The sequence below is a fragment of the Oncorhynchus clarkii genome, chromosome 5 (genome assembly GCF_045791955.1).
Source record: "Oncorhynchus clarkii lewisi isolate Uvic-CL-2024 chromosome 5, UVic_Ocla_1.0, whole genome shotgun sequence".
Classification (NCBI taxonomy): Eukaryota; Metazoa; Chordata; class Actinopteri; order Salmoniformes; family Salmonidae; genus Oncorhynchus; species Oncorhynchus clarkii.
This window is the reverse complement of record NC_092151.1, coordinates 61,990,933-62,016,021: the sequence shown is the minus strand read 5'-3', so window position 1 is coordinate 62,016,021 and position 25,089 is coordinate 61,990,933. Positions and strand designations below refer to the sequence as shown.

At 43.1% G+C, this 25,089-nt stretch overlaps 1 protein-coding gene across 4 annotated transcripts in view; it reads left to right on the top strand.

Annotated features, from left to right (window-relative positions):
* LOC139409159 (CUGBP Elav-like family member 5) overlaps positions 1–25,089 on the top strand; it is a 251,431-nt gene that overhangs the window by 193,216 nt on the left and 33,126 nt on the right. For all 4 annotated transcript variants that reach the window (XM_071153936.1, XM_071153935.1, XM_071153934.1 and 1 more), the window contains exons 4-5: positions 13,888–14,016; positions 15,247–15,326. In XM_071153936.1, the coding sequence (XP_071010037.1) occupies positions 13,888–14,016; positions 15,247–15,326 (209 nt within the window). The remainder of the gene's footprint in view (positions 1–13,887; positions 14,017–15,246; positions 15,327–25,089) is intronic.

Sequence of the window (25,089 nt, the reverse complement as noted above, 5' to 3'; positions counted from 1 at the left end):
TGTCTGGTAGAAAGCAGACTGAACCAGGTTTTCCTCTAGGATTTTGCCTGTGCTTAGCTCCATTATGTTTTTTTTTATCCTGAAAAACTCCCTAGTCCTTAATGATTAGAAGTATACTCATAACATGATGCAGTCACCACAATGCTTGAAAATATGGAGAGTGGTACTCAGTAATGTGTTGTATTGGATTTGCCGAAAACATACAGTACCTTCAGGAAGTATTCACTGTAACACTTTGTATTCTGGACAAAAAGTACATTTCTTTGCCACATTTTTTTGTAGCATTATTTTATTTTAGCGCCTTGTTGCAAACAGGATGCATGTTTTGAAATATTTTGATTCTGTACAGGCTTCCTTATTTTCACTGTCAATTAGGCAGTGGTCTAAAGTAATTAACAAAAAATACTTAAGTCGTTTTTGGGGGTATCTGTACTTTACTATTTATATTTTTGACAACTTTTACTTCACTACATTCCTTAAGAAAATAATGTACTTTTTACCTGACACCCAAAAGTACTCGTTACATTTTGAATGCTTAGCAAGACAGGAAAATGGTCCAATTCACACACTTATCAAGAGAATATCCCTGGTCATCCCTTCTGCCTCTGATCTGAAGGACTCACTAAACACAAATGCTTAGTTCGGAAATGATGTCAGCACATTGTAGTGTACCCCTGGCTATCCATAAATGAACTAATTAAATTGTGCCGTCTGGTTTCCTTAATGTAAGCAATTTGAACTGATTTATACTTGTACTTTTACTACTTAAGTATATTTTTTGCAATTGCATTTACTTTTGATACTTAAGTATATTTAAAAACCAAATACTTTGACTTTTACTCATGTAGTATTTTACTGGGTAACTTCCACTTTTACTTGAGTCATTTTCTATTAAGGCATCTTTACTTTTACTCAAGTATGACAATTGGGTACTTTTTCCACCACTGCAATTAGGTTAGTATTGTGGAGTAACTACAATGTTGTTGATCCATCCTCAGCTTTCTCCTATCAAAGCCATTAAACTCTGTAACGGTTTAAAGTCACCATTGGCCTCATGGTGAAATCCCTCAGTGGTTTTTTCCCTCTCCGGAAACTGAGTTAGGAAGGACATCTGTATCTTTGTAGTGACTTTGTATATTAATACACCATCCAAAGTTGAATTAATACTCAAATACTCAGCATACTCAAAGGGATATTCAATGTCTGAATACCCATCTACCAATACCCAATACCCATCTACCAATACCCAATACCCATCTACCAATACCCAATACCCATCTACCAATAGGTGCCATTCTTTGAATTCACTGCTCCACTGAGGGACCTTACATATTATTGTATGTGTGGGGTAGAGAGATGAGGTAGTCATTAAAAAATCATGTTAAACACTATTATTGCACACAAAGTTAGTCCATGCAACTTATTATGTGACTTGTTAAGCAAATGCTTATTCCTGAACTTATTTTTGGATTGCCATAACAAAGGGGTTGAATACTTATTGACTCAAAACATTTCAGCATTTTGTTTTAAATTTGTAAAAAATAAAATAAAAAAAACGTAATTCCACTTGGACATTATGGGGTATTGTGTGTAGGCCAGTGACAAAACATCTCTAGTTAATCCATTTTAAATTCCGGCTGTAACACAACAAAATGTGGAAAAAGTCAAGGGTTTTGAATACTGTCTGAAGACACTGAATCTCTTTGCACTGAAGTGATGCATGAAAAGAGAAGGTCGGCACACTGTATATTGGCCAACATCGACACCTGTGGGCATTTAAACATTTTCACACTAGCTACTGTCACAAGAAACAATAGTGGCGATACGATGCTCAACAGCAAGCCTTAGTGCTGGTCGGGTGTTTTCACATATTCCTCATATGCTGTACTGTATATACACTCCGTCCATACACTCTGTACACTCCAGTTTCTCACACACACACACACACACACACACACACACACACACACACACACACACACACACACACACACACACACACACACACACACACACACACCTAACTGAAGAGCTACAGCCTCCCTCACTCACCCTCCCCCTTTTCTCTTGCTCTCTTCCCACTTCCCCTCCTCTCCTCTCTCTACCCCTCACCATATCCCTTCCGCTCCCTCCCCCACCTATACCCACCATCTCCCTCCCTATGTGTATTTGATAGAAGGCTGGAGTCTCCACAATGCCAGCTCTCCAGGGACCCTCAATTGAAAAGTGTGTACAATAACTAATGAGCAACCGAGCGACTGCCCTTTTGAAATGATGAATTGACTAAACTCATTTCAGATAATCCTTCACATTACTGAGCCACACTGACACCACCAATGGGTATTTTAAATACAGACATTTCAATACAGACCCCAACCTTGTGAAAGAGGTGGCATGGTGAATAACCGCTGACAGTGCTCTGTGGAAGATTACAAGTATTTTCTGCTGCTCTTCTTGAGCATGCCCCCCCCCCCCCCCCCCCCCACACACACACACACACACACACACACACACACACACACACACACACACACACACACACACACACACACACACACAGGGTATGCCCCAGCATGCACAAACACACAAACAGTGATGGATTCATTTGAAAAAGGCCAGGGTTATGTCTGCTGGGCAGGGGCTCATAAAAGTTCATACTTTTAAGAGGTTTACATTTTTTTTTAATCCTACTTCTGTGTTGATGCATAACATTTCCCCTCCAAAGCTGCATAATGTGTTCCGTCAACACTGTCCTCTGCTGTAGATTACGGTGTCAGGCTGTTGTGGAAGTGGAAAAGGACAGCTTGTTGTTGTCTGTAATATGAAAACTCTGCTCGACGTCGCTGAACCAAAAGCACAGAGGGAGCGGACAAAAACAACCAAGATAGAACAGAGCCGAAGCCCAGGTGTCTGTCTGTCAGATACTGCGTTGGCAGACAAAGTCAAAGCTAAATCCTAAATCACCTGAAACGTTTGCTGAGCGAGTTGCTACACTAAACAGGGAAAGTTCAGCCTTCTAATGAATCCAGTCTACTGCAGGTGTCTAATTACTAGAGTTTCCTTATCATTACATCATCTTTACAGTATGATTAAGGAGCAGGCCTCCAGGTCTGGGAGAGAATGGAGCAGAATATCAGCTCTTTGATTAACTCCACAGCCCAACTATAGAGATACCCTACAGGTTCTCTCAATCAATCAACCAAACGTAATATATTCATCAGGCCAGCTTTTCCCGTCATTCTAAGATGAAACCCCTCTAATTAGGAAGTGGTAGAGGAGAGAGTGAGATGTGTAAAGTATTATCCTGGATTGGAGGGAAAATCGAGAGAGGCTTCACAGCGGAGAGAAGAGAGGAAGAAGGGAAAGGGGGGGGGGCTGTTGTCAGAAAATGTCAGTCAGCGATGCAGGAAAGACAGCGGGAGAGGATCTGTGGGAGCTTCCTGTTAGACAACCGTGTGGAGGTCCCCTCTTCCATGCATTTTTCATCACATGGTGGCTTTGTTATACTATTTAGCTTTTCAAGTTCCTTATGGTGGGTGCTGACATGACACTTCTCTCTCTTCTCCCTCGCATACAAAGCCCACTGGGGCCCAGAGTACTGGAGCAGGACTGGGTGCGTTCAGGGTGTCGCGCACGCTCGCTCGCCTCACACCACCAATTCCCATATGCCTGGGCCAAGAGAGTGCACAGAAGATGCAATTTAGTTCTGCCTTGGCACCAAATGGCGGAGAGAAGCTGGAGAGGATGGGCTGGCTTAGTTCTTCTGAGCTGAGATTCAAATCTCATTTTGTTTTGGCCCTGAGAGACTGACTGGGTGAGATCACTGGATCCAAAAGATCAGAGAGAATGAAAATGCTTGTCGTTCATCGGCGTTACAGCAAATTCAAAGTGACCAACAAAGTGAATGGAAATGACTGAATGGTTTGTGGTTATGATTAACCTGACAGATACACAATCATACCATGTTATATTGAGACAAATACGGCAAATTTGGTTGACATATTCTGCATGTACAGTCGTACTTGAGACAGTTCTATATACATGGTTAAGTGGTTGTGTCGACAGCATACTAAATGCTTTACACACAGGTCGGTATCTGTGCACACGTGAACACTAGAGGACGGTATGTTATGACAACCAACCAAATGTAATCAAACCAATACAGGGGGTAGAATAGCAAGGCTGAGACGTCAGTGACAGCCGATTAACAATTCCACCCGTCCCTTTTGATATTTTGCTCGATGTATAGATAGTTATTTCATTAGATATTGAGCAAAACATCCTGGAAATGAAAACAAATGGGGCTGTCAAGACAGTGTTCGGGGCGGGGGGGAGAGGCAGGGGAGGGGAGAGGAAGGATGTGCAGGCCATCCCTCTGCCTCTCCCTCAAATCCATGTTTAATAAGGGGGGGGGGGGGGGGGGTGCTGTGGAGCAGCCAGTTTCCCCTTCATAATTGTAGTAGTGAGAGGCCTTGGCATGGGAGTTAGCAGTGTAGCATTCAGGATCAAACACTTGATGTACGGTAAAAATTGGTTTTAATGTGAACAAGACCTGTGATCTTGTTCAATGTTAAATGTCATTACAGTGTAGGTCTTGTTCTGTTGTTATTCATGTGGTTGACTGGAACGTATTAGCGAGATTAGCTAGCCCGGTTTAGCTCCTGATGGGTGCTGAGTGACCTTGCAGCCTAATTGAAGTCTACATCACCCATACGTGTGTGGAGAGAGCAGCTTGGCTGTCAAAGTGAATGACAGGGCTGCGCTCCCTGCCGCAGTCACATTAACACCGCCGAGGAGTTGCATACGAAGCAACAACACGTCCAGAGACGTGAAAACTTCCAGCTGTATCACATTGTTTCGTAACGCTCCTACGGAATCAATTCCAGTTAATGTGCAATCGCAAAAAGATCTGGATGATATGCTTTCAGGCTTATGTATTTATTTATACATGTGTAGCTTTACCTTATACAGCAATTTGTGCTCTCCTAACTGTTAACACAGCAGTTTTGGAGAGTAAAGGTACAGTAGGATACAGCCAGCCAGGCAGCAGGCATGCTAACCCACCCTCTCTGAGATTACTGAATGAATATGGATTAGGGAATACATCCTAAAAGGGAGCTGATGTATAGCGTATATGTCATATCTAAATCCACCTTCGCCAAGGTCTCCATGGGGCTCTGGGGTTACGGTCGCTGAACCCTGCCTGCCCACCGTACTCCCACACAGGGTGGGGATGGTTGACATGCCGGGTGGCCTATAAGCTTCTTTCATCCATTGCCAGCAAAGTCATCTGCCAGCTCAGTCCTCTCCTCTCCCACACAAAGCTGCACAGAGATATAACTTATTCTCGTACATCCTCACTTCTCTGCCATGGCCCCGCTCTATCTGCTCAGCTTGCTCCTTTTCATTTTTCTTCCTTTGTCTCTCCCTATCTTTCTCATTATCTCTCGACTTGTCTGTATTTCGCTCCCTGTCTTGGATCATAGAGCCTTTGTACCAAAGTCTGTGTATGTCTTGGTTTAATGCGGTTGCCTGAGGTGAGAGGAGCAGCTCGCTCCCAGACGAGATAGGGCTGGGTTTTGTCTTCCCCTTTAATGCAGATAGGGAGGGAAGGATATCACATGTATAATGCCTGTTTGCTTTGGCTCTTTAATGAAGTTTGTTGTCTCTTGCTGTAGTCAATTTAGTCCTTCGTGGGAGAAAAAAAAAGTTATTTGCTCGGGGGAAACCACTGCATGAAGGTAAGTCATCAGAGAGATCCAGAGAAAGGAAGAGAGAGTAAAGAAAAGAGAGAACAAGCAGGTTCAGAAGGAGTAGAAGGTGAGAGTGAGAGATTGGGGTGTGGGGAGGAGGAGGGAGGGAGGGAGGGAGGGAGGAGGGGGTGTTGGTGGTTGGTGGTAGAGAGGGAGTATCCAGCATTACTCTCAACAATCACTGTCAGTTGACCGATGAGAAAAGAATGAAGAAACAGCCTGGAACCGTGTTAAATACTGCCAAACGTAGGGCCTGATACTGTACACCATTGTTTTGCCTGGATGTAATAGAAAAAAGGGGGGGAAATCCATATCATAACTGATGCCAGAAAGCCCTTCCAATGGCATTATGAAGGCAGACAATATAAATAGCACTGCAATATTGTAAATGTTTATATACAGTACCTATTGACGTAGCACAGCAGGTCCAGGATTTATGAGCACCGCCGTAATACGTTGAAGCCAACACAAGACACGGAGTAATATTTCACGTTTGTTATCATATTGAGTGTACATTTGCTCAGACGTATATGGTGGAGATAAAATATTTTAAGCAATTTCTCGTTTTATTCTTTTCCTCCCTGACTGCAATTTGAGGTGCGGGCGGGCGGGGGGACGTGGGTAGGCTGGGCTCTAACACACAGGCACCCCAGAGGTTTTATATGGCGCACTCAGGCAGGCTGGAAGCCGTGGCTGGCTAGTAATTGTATGCTCAAGGCTCCCAGCCGAACCATCCAGTCTCAGTGCTGAATCCCCCAGCAGCACATTACAGCCATTTGATCCAGTTGATAAATCAACTCAGTGGAGGGCTAAGGAGAGACCACTAGATAACATACATCAGCTCCTGTCTCTACTAGCAGCACAGAAACAATATCTGATCACTGTTCTAATCGCCCGTCTGTAATCCAACTGCAAAATGGGGAAATATGCTGTATGGGCTGCTCAAAGCCTGTCCCCCTGTGTGATTTATGCACTCGGTCTGATCTTTGCCTCTGCGGCAAAACGCTGTATAGGGATGATGATGGTGCCACAGTTACCACAGCCTCCCACACTCACTGGAGTGTTTATTTGGAGAAAGGTTTTGGGAGCCTCTCTTCATGTTTGTGTGCACGCGTGTGTGTGTGTGTCTGTGCGTGCATGCAACCCTGTGTGTGTGGTGGCGAGTGTGTGCGTGCGTGCACACGCCTGTGTGTTTCCATGCGCCCGCCAATATGTGTGTAGGTGTAAATGGGTTAGGTGCGTTAAAGTGGTTGGGGACAGGGTTTTAGTTTGCTCAGTAAACGGGGCCAGTGTTAAAGCACTGAGGCCTAATCCTTCCCAGGGGACTGTTTAGTGAAGGATGTAGTGCAGCACAGTGCCGGCTGCTATCAAGGTCCTGCAAACACAGCCTCCTCATTTTATACTGATGGTTTATATAGATCCCACCTTGCCACACAACCAATCAGCAGCCTTGACACTCTCATGGTGAAACTGTGACAAAACCAAGCTTGCGTCACCGCCCACCTCGTCTCTTTATAGTCCCAAATAAAAGGCAAAGGAAGGATCACATTTGCATGTAATCTTCTTCAACAGTGCATGTGATTTAGATATTCAACGGAAATCAATGGGTTTTTGCGTAATATTATTTGTTCTCCGTTGAGAATATGTTTCTTGGGAACATCATAGAGAGGTTTGAAAGGTAGTAATTATGCAGTAGATTGGCCATAGTGTAAATAGCTTCTTTCTTTCTTTAGAAGGTTTGGGTCATTGCCTCAAAAAGACAACTTTAGATAAGTTCAACTGGAGCATTGCCAAATAAACAAATAACAGACACAACTTTTGAAAGACAAAGACTCCACAGAACTGGGTTAATGTAGAGAACAGTACACAAGAGTTCTCAGAAGTTGTTCCAGCACTGTGGCACAATATGTTGTCACCCTCCCATCCTTCCCTCACTACGTGACAAACACAACACAGAGGACATAAGAGAGAGTCATTATTCAGGATTTCATCTGGCAGTGTTCATTCAACACAGCAGTGGTACCAAGACTGGGCCCAGACCCCCACTCTCCTCTGGTACCCCTGAACACCCAGGCAGCCAGGTAGGGAGGCAGAGAGGAACACAGGCCCAACCCAGAGAGGCCTAGCCTCCACAACAGCCCAGCCCGCCCGCCTGTCTCATTAATGCAACACAGCTCTAGATTCATATACATGTATGTAATACATTGGATTAAATACCACTGGCTAAGCACTATGCTCTCCTAGGGTTAATTAATTTCTTCGATTCCGTCTGTTTTTATGGTTGAACACATGCTGACACAGTTATTGTGTGGCATCCTCGCTGAACAACTATAATGGGCTGTGGAAGCAATGGTGTTTGGTATTCCAACCGCAAATGTTGTGATTCTCTATGGCTTGATGGGCGAGTGTGATAAAATACAGTGGAGCCTACAGTAACCCCCTCCCCCCTCCCCTATCTCTTATCTGCTTCCCCAAATGAGAAAACCTGGATGGTTTCTTAGGGCCCACTTTCTGGCTGGATGGGATCTCATTTGGTTTAATATATTTATCCATTCATTATAGTTTCATTTTTATCGGGCGGCTAATATTGTTAATAATTTGTCCTTATCTGTGTGGCTGACAGGCAAATTTACACTCCAACTCAGCAGGCAGATAGAGGAATGACCCCCACTCCAACCCCCCCACTCCCCTTCTCTCCGCTTCTACCTCCTCTCCTTCCGCTCCTCCTCTCCCCCACTTATCCTCTCCAAACTCCAATGAAACATGACTGACAGGCCACTGTATAAGTAGTTGTCATAGTAACCCACCCATCTCTCTGACGAGCTTTCTCTCCGTAACACATACAGTACTCTCTCTTCACTCTTTCTCTCTCAGCATCTCTCTCTCTCTCTCTCTCTCACACACACACACACACACACACACACACACACACACACACACACACACACACACACACACACACACACACAAAGTGGAAACAGAGGAAGTGAACATGATTCAGTACCGCCCTCATTACAAACCTCTCTCTCTCTCTTTATTTCATCCATCCTGGCTTATCGAGGGCTGCAGGTTCTTATGCAAGCCAACATGGGCCTGGACATTTTTACCATACCCCTCGTGAGGACTTTCTCCTGGAGCTTGCAGCAGTGCCAAAACCCTGAAACTCATCCTATCACTATTCACTGGAAGTCTTCTTATCCATTCCACTGTCAAAACCCCAAGCAGCTATAGCCCTAGGAATGTAATCAGCAGACACACTGTAATACATCTCCAACATAGTAGACCTGACTGCAAAATCTCTAATGTATGCAAGATGGGAACCTTGAAACGTTCAATGGGAATATGCAGTATGCACAGCTACAAGAAAATCATAGTAATATACTGTGTCTGAAGACTGGAGCATGATTAATGATTCATGGTTTTATCAGTGATGCAAATAAGTCATTGGATTACAATTACAATGAATTGGGTGAGGAGATTAAATCATACTTTTCAGATAAACCAAATGTTAATTTGAATTTGATTTCAAATTCATATGAAAACACACTTATTGATTATAAATCTCAGATGGGCCCAGTAACCTTCAGGATATAGAACCAGGCAGTACATTCCCCAATCATTATTCCATGCTTTAATTTGCAATGCAACAAACCGTTGCTTATCAGCTCAGGCCAGATTCAACACGATGGGTGTAACTTTCAGGGCGGAGTTGTGGGTGTTTAGGAGGAGCTGTCGCTGTAACACGTCACGTGCCGCATCTAAGTGACTAATTGTGATTCTGTGAGATGCAAATGTAGATATTTTTGATCTCTCTCCTATTGATTATGCAGAGGTATAGGAACTGTGTTGGTGGATTATGTGTAAGAGCTGTATTGGTTTAGTGTTAGGTTACAGTATAAATGGGCTGCAGGTGAATCTGGTCTCCGCTGTGTTCATGGTCATGTGGACGACCAGTTAATTGGGTAAAAACAACAGCCTTAATAGTTATTTGTGAAGCGGCAGTAACCAGTGGCTGTGTGTTCCTGGCACCCCACTGTGAGACTGCACTAATCCACAAAGCTGCGTTAACAGCCAGTCGATACAGTTTTTTTTAAAGTCCTAAGCACTGGGACATTTAATTTTACCCCAAAAATTCTCCCCAATTTCGTCATATCCAAATTGGTAGTTACGATCTTGTCTCATCGCTGCAACTCACCAACGGGCTCGGGAGAGGCGGAGGTCGAGACATGCGTCCTCCGAAACATGACCCGCCAAGCCGCACTGCTTTTTAACACACTGCTCACTTAATGCCCGATGTCCACCGGATGTATAAGGTGTCTAGGCCGCATTTTCCATACACACGTGCTTCGCTTTTCAACTAGCTAAAAGCAGGCTAGTTGGAGTCTATGTGTGTACTTCTGTTGGTACAACCGCATGCTAAAGCTACGCACAAGAATGCACCACAGCCTAGTGCGGCACCCCCACGTAGAGTTGCGGACTGCTCCACTGACAGTGAATGGCTTCCACCGGAATGCACTTAACACATCTGGTGGACATGTGGCTTAATCCGGAAGCCAGCCGCACCAGTCTACTTGCAGGCGCATGGCCCACCACAAGGAGTCGCTAGAGCGCAATGAGCCAAGGAAAGTCCCCCGCAACACCCTCCCTTAACCCGGAACGGCACTGGGCCAATTGTGCGCCACCCTATCGGGCTCTCGGTCACGGCCGGCTGTGACACAGCCTGGGATTGAACCCCAGGCTGTAGTGGAGCCTCAGCACTGAGATGTAATGCCTTAGACCACTGTGCCACTCGGGAGGCCGGCTGGAGAGATTTTTAAACAGCAACATTATCACTGCCTCTTATTTAAAGATTTAACAACAGCATCTCAGAGAGCCTATCATTAATCAGGGCTTTCCCTAAAGTGGTGAATAATTTATAACTGTGTGACAGCGTGAGTGTGCACGTGTGTGTGTGTGTGTGTGTGTATGTGTGTGTGTGATGTGCGTACATGTGAGTTCATAGCCTACTGTAGATAAACAAGATAATGTTCCTCGCTGTGTGTTGTAGCTAGATGAACAACAGCTCGAGTCCCAAGGTGCCGTTTTACTCCAGAGCATCATGGCTGGGAGAATAGATCTGCCAGATGATGTATTTTCATGCGTTGTCAGGTTGTTTTTGAAGCCCACTCACTCAGGAGTAGAACATGCTCTCTCCATCTCTCAGCAGGACCTGAAGAACTTGTGCCAACTCTAAATGCACTGGCACTGGACTCATTCATATTCCATCACATTACTTTTGCCCGTCTCTGAATCTCCACATGAGGACAATCCTGTGGAATTTGTGATGGAGTACAGTGAAAAGCTAAAAGCCCACAATAGGACTCCAATTGTTAGCGGGCCTTTTGTTGCCCTCTGTAAACCAACCAATGTTACACAAGGACCTTATCTGATATATAGGTCTGTTCCTGACGTGCTCGGAGTCCAATAAATATTATTCTAGTCAGCTCTAGGTGATTTCCCAGTGAGCAATTTATCAGCGATGGCACAGTTGCAATGTCGTATTTTAAGACGTGCCACAGGAGGTCTGTTCATGGCATAAACGGCATAGTGCGGAACATATGAAATTCATATAGGTCAGCTGCATACATTAATCCTGCCTTGTCACATCCCCATCATCCATAGAGGGTGAGTTGCTGTAAGAGTTATAGGCCTGGAAGTTATCAGGGCGCCATGGAGGAGAGGGGAAAGGCAAAGGTGTGTGTGTGTGTGTGTGTGTGTGTGTATGTGTGTGTGTGTGTGTGTGTGTGTGTGTGTGTGTGTGTGTGTGTGTGCGCACTTGTGGATGTGTTGAGGGAGTGGGTGCATAGATTTGAATCCCCCCACAAACTCTCCCACCTCCAAATTCAAATTCCCCCCAAGCAAGGTGAAGGAGCGTCTTGGCCTTTTATTTTCCAGTTCAGGGCTTTCTCTTTTGCAGATAAATGCTCTCCAATCCACCATGACAGATGTCACATTGAATCGCTTCCATTTTGATACATACCCTCTGATCCTGCCACTAACAATAAAGAGTGCAGTACGACGGCCACTCCTCCCTAGACAGCACGCGCTCTGACACTGTTGATTATTTTAAAGGTGCGTCATTGGCCAGGCTGAGTGAGGGAGTCAGCCGGGGCCCTGGCTGTGGCAGAGACCGTGGCAGCTGATGCTGCAAGGGCCTTGGCTGGCTGCTGGAGGAAGAATCTGGATATCAGTGGGTCCTGCCTTGGTCAGGGAACGCCACAGCACAACAACACACAGTCTGAGTCTGTCTCTCATGGCCAGAAAGGTCACCCTGACACACTGCATTACCACAGACTGGGAATGATGTTGAACTCCAAAGCCCAGAGTCTGGCCCTGGATTCCTCTTCTGTCTTTGTTTGCCTTTGTTACATAGGTGCACTAGAAGTTATAGAAAATCTGTAAAGGGGATGTTGGGAGTGGTGTTGCTGCCAGTTGGACTCAGTGAGCATAGCATTAATCATAGGAGCAGAATCTCAGTAAACACTGCCTGTCAGGTCAAGGTAAAGACCAAGTCCCCCTGCATTTAAAAGGGCCTAAGGTTGATGTCTGCTCCCCCATGGAAATCCAATTAGGATAATACAAACATCCCCAGAAATATCTGTCAGTTTAAGCTAGAGATGTTTTTGCATTGGATGTGTCTCAATTCACCGCATCCCCCTACTTCTGCATCTGAGGTGAAAGGTGACAGAGCTAGAGTGGTGTTTGTCAGACCACGAGACATCTGCGGTGAAAGGTGACAGAGCTAGAGTAGTGTTTGTCAGACCACGAGACATCTGCGGTGAAAGGTGACAGAGCTAGAGTGGTGTTTGTCAGACCACGAGACATCTGCGGTGAAAGGTGACAGAGCTAGAGTGGTGTTTGTCAGAACATTAGACGTTCCGAAAATCGGTCTTCTCACAAAATGGTCTAAACGGTTTGACCCCTCTATGGAAAGATGAGACGCTCTTCTGAAGTCGGTACAGCCGATCTGCCAACCTATGTCCGAACACTGTAGCTACACACTAATATGACACCTTTGTGCAAAGGTGAGACTCTCACGAACACTTCCGTCAGTTGTTTCGCTCTAGGATGCCCACAGGCCTCACAAGACTCGTCTGAAGGTCCCCTGGTATCAATTCAAATGAATTATGGAAGTATACAGTATATGGAGACTGTATAGTGCCAGAAATAAGGGGTTGAATATATGCAAAAAATATATAATTATATCTCTCAGATATAGGACAGACACTTCAGAGCAAACTTCCTTTTGACCATCTGTTGTTTCATGTAGTTAATCTGTTTATCAACGCATTTGTATGGGCTAATAGCAGTAGGGCCAAAAAAATGCAATATCTAATACTTTCAAATTATTTTGGGGGGATACTTCAAGGGGTCTTAAAATTTTAAATCAAGTAACTAAATTATCCTTTCAAAAAAATGCCATATAGCTTAGACAGGGCTTAGACTCTTATGGGTTAACAGGACTCAATAGTACAATATACATATTGAAAAACCAGCATCATTCTCCTCAGCCTTCTCCGTGCTGGAGAGACGTGCCATTGTTCATTAAAGAGCTCTGGAATATTACTTCTTTGCCAATACACTCGATCAGCAGCAATTAAGTATTTGAGGCAGAGAAATATGGAGATTGAGAAACAAATAGCCTGTATTCACTAATATTGTAAGTCAGCAGTATAGCAGGCAGAAGCAGGACCTATAGAAGAACTGGCTGGAGCTCCTGGTGTATCTGAAGGACCAACTCTGTTTCATCAGCCTGCTGCTTCCTCCCTCCATTCCCCCAGGGTAGGGTCATGGCCGTTCTCTGACAGATCCCCAGGCCTACCCTGGGCCTAAATATGTGAGCAAACCCAATTATCGTCAAAATTAAAATGAGCAGACTTGGCACAGGAACAATACACTGTGACTCAACTCACAGAGCTAAATGGGGCAGACAAATACATTGCCCCATCTTCATTTGCCACTGAGCACAGTGAGCAGACCCTACATCGGGATAGCTAGGGTAATGACATTTTTCTTGTAATGCTCATTTAGACTGGTCGCATTGAAAGGTCAGAGATTTAATGTAACCCTTAATTTGCTTATCTCTTTGTTCCAGAAGACAGGAAGCTGTTTGTGGGGATGCTAAACAAACAACAGACTGAGGAGGACGTGTACCGCCTCTTTGAGCCCTACGGAGTCATCGAGGAGTGCACCGTCCTAAGAGGTCCCGACGGAAACAGCAAAGGTAGGAACCAATTATATATAGTACCTCTGACATTTTCTAAGATTCTAGGTCACTGACTTTGACCCTTAAGGTGTTTCAGCTGAGAAATCACGTATTCATAACGGGCATGTTTCCTTTTAGTTTTTCAGTAGTGAAAAAACAATCAACGTAAATGGGTTTCTTTATAGGAGTCATTATTGTATTATTCATTCAGGTTATGGTAGGCCTGCAAGTGAAACATTCCCATAGATGTACAATCATTAGCCCTAACTGATGCACTGTACTCTAGGCCCCATGGTCTGCCCACCCATGGTCTGCCCACCCATGGTCTGCCCACCCAGACACCAATACCTTCTGACATGCAGTAAACAGCAGTGGGAGCCCTGGTTCTTCATGTCTCTATAAACATAGTCCGAGGCCAGTGTTTATGAAAACTGTTGTGGAATTATCTCCGAAGTAGAGGCCCTTTCATTCTGACTTGACAGTCATGCAGAAGTAAAGAGGGAATGGGGGCTGTCAAAACAATTGTGGTGTTCTTTACAAGAAGACAGGACATTGGGGCAGCTAGGGGACGTTTCATTTTGTCTCCGCTATACTCTGTTTGGGTTATGTGAATCTAGGCCCACATTGGCCTACAGCTGAATAACTCATAACGTCCGGAGTCATAAGTCAGATAATGCACTTCTTTACAAATACGATTGAATTTCCAGATGTTTATGGATACTGGTCTGTCAACTAACCCTTATAATGTACATATTCATTCATATATTGTCAGGTCTATTTTGTGTATATTGGCCAGAGGTCGATAGGAGTTGAGCTTTTTCTCAGGCCACACTTGAAGATCCAGTACTTCTCTAGTCATACCTCCTCTAGCTATACCTTCTCTAGTTATACCTTCTCTAGCTGCAGGTCCTGATCAAACCAGCATTAGTCCCTCAAACATGTTTGGCTTCTTTCGAGGAACTGTAGACTAATGCGTAATGACTTAAAACAATCTACATTTCACTGGGTCTGTATTTAATATGCACAGACCGGCATGTGGCGCTAAATAGCATGCTTTTCTGCTTCATCAGTGCAATCTGTACAAGAGCCTGCAGCTTGAGCAGCCTGGGGAGGAGCAGCCTGCTGTGCCTCCCTGAAATGTTTTGGCGTGCTTCTCCTCACAGTGTTTAATAAAGGCACCCTGCCTCTTTTTCCATCCCTGTTTGTGCGTGTGCGTGCGTGCGTGTGCGTGCGTGCACTTTTTTTCAGGCTGTGCCTTTGTAAAGTTCTCCACACATGCTGAGGCCCAGTCTGCAATCAGTGCCCTTCATGGCAGCCAGACCATGCCAGTGAGTACACTTCCTGCCTTTGTTCCACACAACAATATGCAACATGCACAACACGTACAAACGACAACAGCAACTTTACTTTCGATTCTACTGATCAAGGCCTTGCAGGGCGGCAAAGACTCTTTCAACCTACAGTTTTTATTGACCGACAATCTGCAACCGTCCTCATGAATATTACAGCTTTCACGAGCAAACGGGTACAACCACAAACCTTCTTTCTTTAGAATGAAAGGGATTGGTACTTTTTGTAGGGACGTCAAACATTCAGCCTGCTGCTCAGATCCTATGGTCGCTCTAGTCTAGAGCAACTGGTTAAATTGGGCTTGGGAGCATTTATTTATTTTTAATCTCTAAATGGTTAAACTAGTGAGAAATATACACTGAGTGTACCAAACATTTTCTATGACAGACTAACCAGGTGAATCCAGGTGAAAACTATGATCCCTTATTGATGTCACCTGTTAAATTCACTCCAATTAGTGTAGATGAAGGGGAGGAGACAGGTTAAAGAAGGATTTTTAAGCCATGAGACAATTGAGACATGAATTGTGTATGTGTGCCATTCAGAGGGTGAATGGGCAAGACAAAAGATTTGTGCCTTTGAACAGGGTATGGTAGTGGGTGCCAGGCGCACCTGTTTGAGTGTATCAAGAACTGCAGTGCTGCTGGGTTTTTCACGCTCAACAGTTTCCCGTGTGTATCAAGAATGGTCCACCAAAGGACATCCAGCCAACGGCTGAAAACAGGTCATTGATGGAAGAGGACAAAGGAGGCTGCCCCGAATTGTGCGGAGCAACCGACAGGCTATAGTTAGTCAACTGACAGTCCAGTACAACATTGGTGCCCAAAGACCCACAAAAGAATGTACAACTCGTCGTACCTTGACACGAATGGGGTATGGCGACGGCCTTACAGAGTTCTACTTCTTTCAGCAATAAACAAGAAACTTGCAGTTTGCAGTGGGCTAAAGAATGAAAACTCTGGACACTGGAGAATTGGAAAAACATTGCCTGGTCTGATGAATCCCGTTTTCTGCCATTTTCACACTGATGGAAGGACTAGGGTATGGAGAAAACCAAGAGTACATGCATCCATCATGCCATGTGTCAACATCGCAGGCTGGTGGTGGTGTTAGGTGTGTTTTCATGGCACACATTGGGCCCTTTGCTAAATGTGGAGCTACGTTTGAATGCCACAGGATATCTGAACAGCATTGCCAATCAGGTGCATCCCTTCATGGCAGCAGTGTATCCATCTGCTAATTGATTTTTTTCTGCAAGATAATGCACCATGCCACAAGGCTAGCATTGTCAGGAATGGTTCCATGAACATGAGTGAATTCAGCTTACTGCAGTAGCCTTCCCAGTCACCAGATCTCAATCCAACTGAGCATCTGTGGGATGAGATGGAACAAGCTAGTCAGAGTAGAGATCCACTACCAGCCAACTTGACAACTGCGGAAACATTGGAGTCAACGTGGGCCAGCATGTGGAACGGTTGACACATTGTAGGGTCCATGCCCCGACGAATTGAGGCTGCTCAGAAGGCAAAATGGGTGCAACTCAATAATAGGAAGGTGTTCCTAATGTTTTGTACTCTCAGTGTAAATCTGTGTTTAATTTACTATCATTCTAAAGTAAGATATTGAATTGTTTAGCCATATCTAGGGTTGCAACTTTCTAAATTGACCAGTAAACCACCAGATTTAAGACATCTACTGGCCCTTTTGAATACTTCAGATTATCACAGGTGTCTGTCATTATCTCTGGCCCTCTGGCCTTATCACATATAAAATATGAAAGAATTAAATAAGATGATTTGAAAATAAAAAAAATAGAAGAACAAAGCTGTAAAACATTGTCCTAAATTTAAACCATCTTAGTGAATACCATTGGTGTTTAATATGAAGGTTTCAGCATTTAATATCATTATATTTATTTTACTATGTCTATGTATTTGTTGTCAATGTTTTGGCATCAAACTGGTGGCAGATTTGAAAAAAAAGTAGAGGTAATTGAATATAAGATGTTTTTTTCATTAATTAGGCTATTGAACCATCTACTAGAAACTAATGGATGTTTTACCAAAATTACAGACAGTATGCGTTAGTACATTACACAAGCTGACGTTTTGACCACATCCAATTGGGGGGAATTACACATCCTTTTTTACCTCAGATTGGTGATTTTTATTGTCAACATGATGACAAGATCAATTTGCTTAAAACAGATCAATATCTTTGGTTTTGTACTGTCGATTTTGTCATACGCGCTGGGGGTGGTAGGACTGTCATTTTTCTTTCTCAAATGGCACGGATAATTTGGGGGGTCTCTAAAAAGTCACTGGCCACACAACAATTCACGGATTTGAAAGTTAAACCATTACTTTAATAGCGGCCAACCGTTGTCACTGTTGCCATCCTATGGCGGGTCGTGATTCGTTGAAGTTACAGTAACTAACAGAAAGTGGCTTATTCCCTTTTCCGTGATGGCAGCCTCACAAAATCAACATCCGCCAATCCAAAATATAGATAAAAGCCTTTACAAGTTCTCATCTAACCAACCATGTATAGGTTATTCCAAGTTTCCGTGGGGCCTTTGTTATTTTAAACAGCACTACGCCCCCAGACGTTTGGCCCCTGCTCTATTGATTGATCTTCTACAAATTGTCCTCTATTCCGTGTGTTTTTTTTAGGTATTTGATTTTAACGTGATAATAGATAGGAGTGATGGAGAAAACAATGTTACGTTTCTCTTTCTGTTTTGGTGACCCCGTTTCAAAATGCAACATTCCAAAATGTAGCTGACTGTGTCCTGCAGGTGGTCCTCTAACCAGTGATGTGAAAATGTATCCGGTTTTTAGTTTCAAAAGCACATATCACCCCCCCCCCCTTAATCAATGAGTGATTTATTGCCACTTGACAAAACAGTTTTTTTTGTGTATGTGCCATTTACAAGGTGCTCGTTTAAAGTAGCACGATATCCATTGTTGCACATGTATGTGTAGATAGTACATTTTATTTGTAGGTTTTCAATATATCACAAACTGTTTCTGCATATTGGTTATTGATTTGGACACTTTAAAACTTTGTTTTGATATTGGGCTATTTATCAATATGTCTTGTCAACAGGAAGCAGCAACAGCATTATTTATTTTTTAGGTTTTAGGAATGTAAATGTAACTTTCAACAATCATTTCCAATGATACTGTACTTAATATGGTAAAAACTGCTGAATGAGTCAAAACGTGCAGTGATTTATTTATTGTGGATACACCAGAAATCACCAAAATGGGTTTGCCCTGCCTACTTTTCAACAATGATTTTCTTCTCATTGAATGATAATGGGTTGAACAATTGTTCAAAACATTTAGCAATTTTTGCATTTGACCCTTGAACAAACACCGTAATCTTAGCAGTCACTACTGTATTACTGCTAGGTGTGCCTATTTGTATGTGGCTCATGTTTAGGGAGGCCCCTCTAAACCCTTTTTGTGCACACTAAACCTGCATTATAAAGTTATTCTGCACACTACACATTATTCAGTGGTTTGAAATACCCTCTGCCTTAACTCTCTCTTTGTTGGAGAAACTTCAGGTGTGGAGCAGGACCCTGAACTCTCTCACCACTGTGGCGTTACACCATTTTATGTTATTATTTATGGTTGCACAGCGCGTGGATGAAGAGAGCGTCGGACTAGCTGACTGTGTCATTAGTTTTGGTGCAACCTTGAGGTCAATATAAGTGCAAATGACTCTGGGACACAAGGATAGGCTGGAGATAGAGCAGAGAGCATACAAGGTCCAGCCTGTGGTATTGGACAGCCACAGCGTTTCCCCCACTCTCCCCTCACTCTTCTCTCTTTCCCAGCCTCCCGGGATATTAGGCAATAGACTTGTTTACTTCACCTTTCACCACATCGGCTGCTGAATTATTCATTTGTGTATAAGGAGGGGGAGAGGCGGTTGGGAGATGGGAAGAAGAGCGGAAGGGAAGAGACAGAAATGAAGGAGAGATGGAAAAGCGAGTGAGGAGGCAAATGGACAGGATTGATCCCCTCCTGGTCGGCTAAATTGATTATAGAAATCTTATCAGCATCTCATCTCCTGTGTCGGGGGTTTGGATGGGCGTGGGTCGGCCCCGGACGCTCCGTCTCGCCAGGATTAGACTGACAGACAGAAAGACAGAGCACCATTAGGCCTTGAGCTGGGCCTGGGATACTCAGAGGACAGGCCTGAATTACCCATGATCTGCATCTACAGCACCGCACTGAAAATGGAACAGCACTGCTAAAGGACTAACAGTGCATCTATACAGTTTCTTCCAGGCCCTAATCGTCTACTGTTCCATGTCATGAATGACCCTATTCGTTCTTTTAGAAAATTCTCCACATGTAGGGTCTACGAGTAACTGTTAAAACAAATGAGTGTGCAGCATTTACAAGCTATTCCAAGTGATCAGTCTAGGAAAAGAGATGGTTATGGATCATTTACAGCCGAGAGCCTAGCTGAGGTTTTGGAGTGCACTGAATATAAACACTATAACTAACAGCTTCTTAATAGATCAACATCAGATCCCCCAAGTCTCTCTCACACACACACACGCGCACACACACACACACACACACACACACACTCTCCTCTCAATCACATGCTCATACAGCCATGAGCAAGGGTCAAAGGCTCACTGACTGATCTTATTTTCCAGCTCGGAGGATGTTGGGGTGTTGTGAATGTGTGTCTATGTATACTGTATGTGTGTGGGAGGGATCTGAGTGATAAAATGTGCGTGGATTTGAGGTTAAGATTGTGTGATTGCATGTGGTCTCTTCTGTATGTGTTTGTGCATGATAATGAGCGTGTGTATGTGTTGTTTCTGTTTGAGCATATGAATGCGAGACAGAATGGTTTCCTTCCAACTATTTAATGTGGATGAATTACCTGACTCATGGGCTGATGGAAACAGGAAATCCCATTACAATTGTATAAATGCAGACAGACAATTTGTTCGTTAGACATGGTGGGATCTTTTTGTATCTGGAAAATTAATTATGCGAGAAATGGCAGTGGAAATGTCTTTATGTGCAAATATTGATATAATAACCATCATATCGAAGTAAACTTGGAGTCACGCAATGATATGTTAGGTGGACCTCCCACTAGGACTCGGGAAACCATGCAGTTTATTAGGCTACAGATGAAATAAATGATGATGAACATCACAGGGTGGTGAAAGTACACGGTGATGAGCTTGATGCTCCTTTCCAATAAACAGAGAGTCCTATTCTGGTGACATGGTGATTGACGCTTGGCTGCCGTTTAACAAATAAAAGTAATCTGGCTATTCTGTCCATAATAATGTCATCATGTAGGTAGCCTACCCACACTGTATCTGAGAGCTGTTGGCTAGAGAGCACGTGCCAAGACCAGAGTGGGCACATTTTGCTATATAACGCAAATGTTTGTGTGATAAAACCATCAGAAGAGTTGAAAATGGAACCCATTTAACTTGTATTTTTCGTTCGATACATGGGATTTTAACAGCAAAAGTTATTTTTATGTGCACTACATCATCGTGCACAGCCTGTTATCAGTAATACATCCGTTTGATGGGATTTTTTTAATTAATTTTTTATATTCGCATGAAAATCTGTCGCAAATTGGATGGAATCCAACTAGTGAAGCTAAAACTTATATTTGGCTCTATAGTTTAACGTTTTGGATTTGAGATCAAATGTTATATACAGTGCCTTGCGAAAGTATTCGGCCCCCTTGAACTTTGCGACCTTTTGCCACATTTCAGGCTTCAAACATAAAGATATTAAACTGTATTTTTTTGTGAAGAATCAACAACAAGTGGGACACAATCATGAAGTAGAACGACATTTATTGGATATTTCAAACTTTTTTAACAAATCAAAAACTGAAAAATTGGGCGTGCAAAATTATTCAGCCCCCTTAAGTTAATACTTTGTAGCGCCACCTTTTGCTGCGATTACAGCTGTAAGTCGCTTGGGGTATGTCTCTATCAGTTTTGCACATCGAGAGACTGAAATGTTTTCCCATTCCTCCTTGCAAAACAGCTCGAGCTCAGTGAGGTTGGATGGAGAGCATTTGTGAACAGCAGTTTTCAGTTCTTTCCACAGATTCTCGATTGGATTCAGGTCTGGACTTTGACTTGGCCATTCTAACACCTGGATATGTTTATTTTTGAACCATTCCATTGTAGATTTTGCTTTATGTTTTGGATCATTGTCTTGTTGGAAGACAAACCTCCGTCCCAGTCTCAGGTCTTTTGCAGACTCCATCAGGTTTTCTTCCAGAATGGTCCTGTATTTGGCTCCATCCATCTTCCCATCAATTTTAACCATCTTCCCTGTCCCTGCTGAAGAAAAGCAGGCCCAAACCATGATGCTGCCACCACCATGTTTGACAGTGGGGATGGTGTGTTCAGCTGTGTTGTTTTTACGCCAAACATAACGTTTTGCATTGTTGCCAAAAAGTTAAATTTTGGTTTCATCTGACCAGAGCACCTTCTTCCACATGTTTGGTGTGTCTCCCAGGTGGCTTGTGGCAAACTTTAAACAACACTTTTTATGGATATCTTTAAGAAATGGCTTTCTTCTTGCCACTCTTCCATAAAGGCCAGATTTGTGCAATATACGACTGATTGTTGTCCTATGGACAGAGTCTCCCACCTCAGCTGTAGATCTCTGCAGTTCATCCAGAGTGATCATGGGCCTCTTGGCTGCATCTCTGATCAGTCTTCTCCTTGTATGAGCTGAAAGTTTAGAGGGATGGCCAGGTCTTGGTAGATTTGCAGTGGTCTGATACTCCTTCCATTTCAATATTATCGCTTGCACAGTGCTCCTTGGGATGTTTAAAGCTTGGGAAATCTTTTTGTATCCAAATCCGGCTTTAAACTTCTTCACAACAGTATCTCGGACCTGCCTGGTGTGTTCCTTGTTCTTCATGATGCTCTCTGCGCTTTTAACGGACCTCTGAGACTATCACAGTGCAGGTGCATTTATACGGAGACTTGATTACACACAGGTGGATTGTATTTATCATCATTAGTCATTTAGGTCAACATTGGATCATTCAGAGATCCTCACTGAACTTCTGGAGAGAGTTTGCTGCACTGAAAGTAAAGGGGCTGAATAATTTTGCACGCCCAGTTTTTCAGTTTTTGATTTGTTAAAAAAGTTTTAAATATCCAATAAATGTCGTTCCACTTCATGATTGTGTCCCACTTGTTGTTGATTCTTCAAAAAAAATACAGTTTTATATCTTTATGTTTGAAGCCTGAAATGTGGCAAAAGGTCGCAAAGTTCAAGGGGGCCGAATACTTTCGCAAGGCACTGTATGTTAGAGGTCGACCAATTAATCGGATTAGGGCCAAGTTTTCATAACAATCGGTAATCGGCCTTTTTGGATGCCGATTATGGCTGATTACATTGCAATCCACAAGGAAACTGCGTGGCAGGATGACCACCTGTTACGCGAGTGCAGCGTCAAAATGACCTTGTGGCTGCAAGGAGTCAAGGTAAGTTGCTAGCTAGCATTAAACTTATCTTGTAAAAAACAATCAATCTTCACATAATCACTAGTTAACTACACATGGTTGATGATAATACTAGGTTAACTAGTTTGTCCTGCGTTGCATATAATCAATGCGGTGCCTATTTATTTATCGTCGAATCACAGCCTACTTCAACTTCACTAACCGGGTGATGATTTAACAAAAGCGCATTCGCGAAAAAAGCACAATCGTTGCACAAATGTACCTAACCATAAACATCAATGCCTTTATTAAACCTGCATATTTAGTTAAAATAAATTCATGTTAGCAGGCAATATTAACATGGGAAATTGTGTCACTACTCTTGCGTTCTGTGCCAGCAGAGTCATATGCAACAGTTTGGGCCGCCTGGGTCATTGCGGACTGTGTGAAGACAATTTTTCCCTAACATAGACCTAATTAATTTACCTGAATTTTACATAATTATGACATAACCATGCACAACCTTCAATATAACAGCAATATTTAGACTTGGGGTTGCCACCCGTTCAATAAAATACAGAGCGGTTCCGTATTTCACTGAAATAATAAATGTTTCGTTTTCAAAATGATAGTTTCCGGATTTGACCATATTAATGACCAAAGGTTCGTCCTTCTGTGTTTATTATGTTATAATTAAGTCTATGATTTGATATTTGATAGAGCAGTCTGATTGAGCGGTGGTAGGCAGCAGCAGGCTCGTAAGCAGTCATTCAAACAGCACTTTTCAGCGTTTGCCAGCAGCTCTTTGCAATGCTTGAAGCACAGCGCTGTTTATGACTTCAAGCCTATCAACTCCTTAGATTAGGCTGGCTATACTAAAGTGCCTATAAGAACATCCAATAGTCAAAGGTATATGAAATACAAATGATAGAGAGAGAAATAATCGACGCGTCATATTTCCTATAATAACTACAACCTAAAACTTCTTAACTGGGAATATTGAATAACTGGGAATATTGAACCACCAGCTTTCATATGTTCTCATGTTCTGAGCAAGGAATTTAAATGTTAGCTTTTTTACATGGCACTTTTACTTTCTTCTCCAACACTGTGTTTTTGCATTATTTAAACCAAATTGAACATGTTTCATTATTTATTTGAGACTAAATAGATTTTATTTATGTATTATATTAAGTTAAAATAAAAGTGTTCATTGTTCATTCAGTATTGTTGTAATTGTCATTACTACAAATATATATATATATACAGTGGGGCAAAAAAGTATTTACTCAGCCACCAATTGTGCGAGTTCTCCCACTTAAAAAGATGAGAGAGGCCTGTAATTTTCATCATAGGTACACTTCAACTATGACAGACAAAAGGAGAAAAAAAAATCCAGAAAATCACATTGTAGGATTTTTTACGAATTTATTTGCAAATTATGGTGGAAAATAAGTATTTGGTCACCTACAAACAAGCAAGATTTCTGGCTCCTACAGACCTGTAACTTCTTCTTTAAGAGGCTCCTCTGTCCTCCACTCGTTACCTGTATTAATGGCACCTGTTTGAACTTGTTATCAGTATAAAAGACACCTGCCACAACCTCAAACAGTCACACTCCAAACTCCACTATGGCCAAGACCAAAGAGCTGTCAAAGGACACCAGAAACAAAATTGTAGACCTGCACCAGGCTGGGAAGACTGAATCTGCAATAGGTAAGCAGCTTGGTTTGAAGAAATCAACTGTGGGAGCAATTATTAGGAAATGGAAGACATACAAGACCACTGATAATCTCCCTCGATCTGGGGCTCCACGCAAGATCTCACCTGTGGGGTCAAAATGATCACAAGAACGGTGAGCAAAAATCCCAGAACCACATGGGGGGACCTAGAGAATGACCTGCAGAGAGCTGGGACCAAAGTAACAAAGCCTACCAGTAACACACTACGCCGCCAGGGACTCAAATCCTGCAGTGCGAGACGTGTCCCCCTGCTTAAGCCAGTACATGTCCAGGCCCGTCTGAAGTTTGCTATAGAGCATTTGGATGATCCAGAAGAAGATTGGGAGAATGTCATATGGTCAGATGAAACCAAAATATAACTTTTTGGTAAAAACTCAACTGGTCGTGTTTGGAGGACAAAGAATGCTGAGTTGCATCCAAAGAACACCATACCTACTGTGAAGCATGGGGGTGGAAACATCATGCTTTGGGGCTGTTTTTCTGCAAAGGGACCAGGACGACTGATCCGTGTAAAGGAAA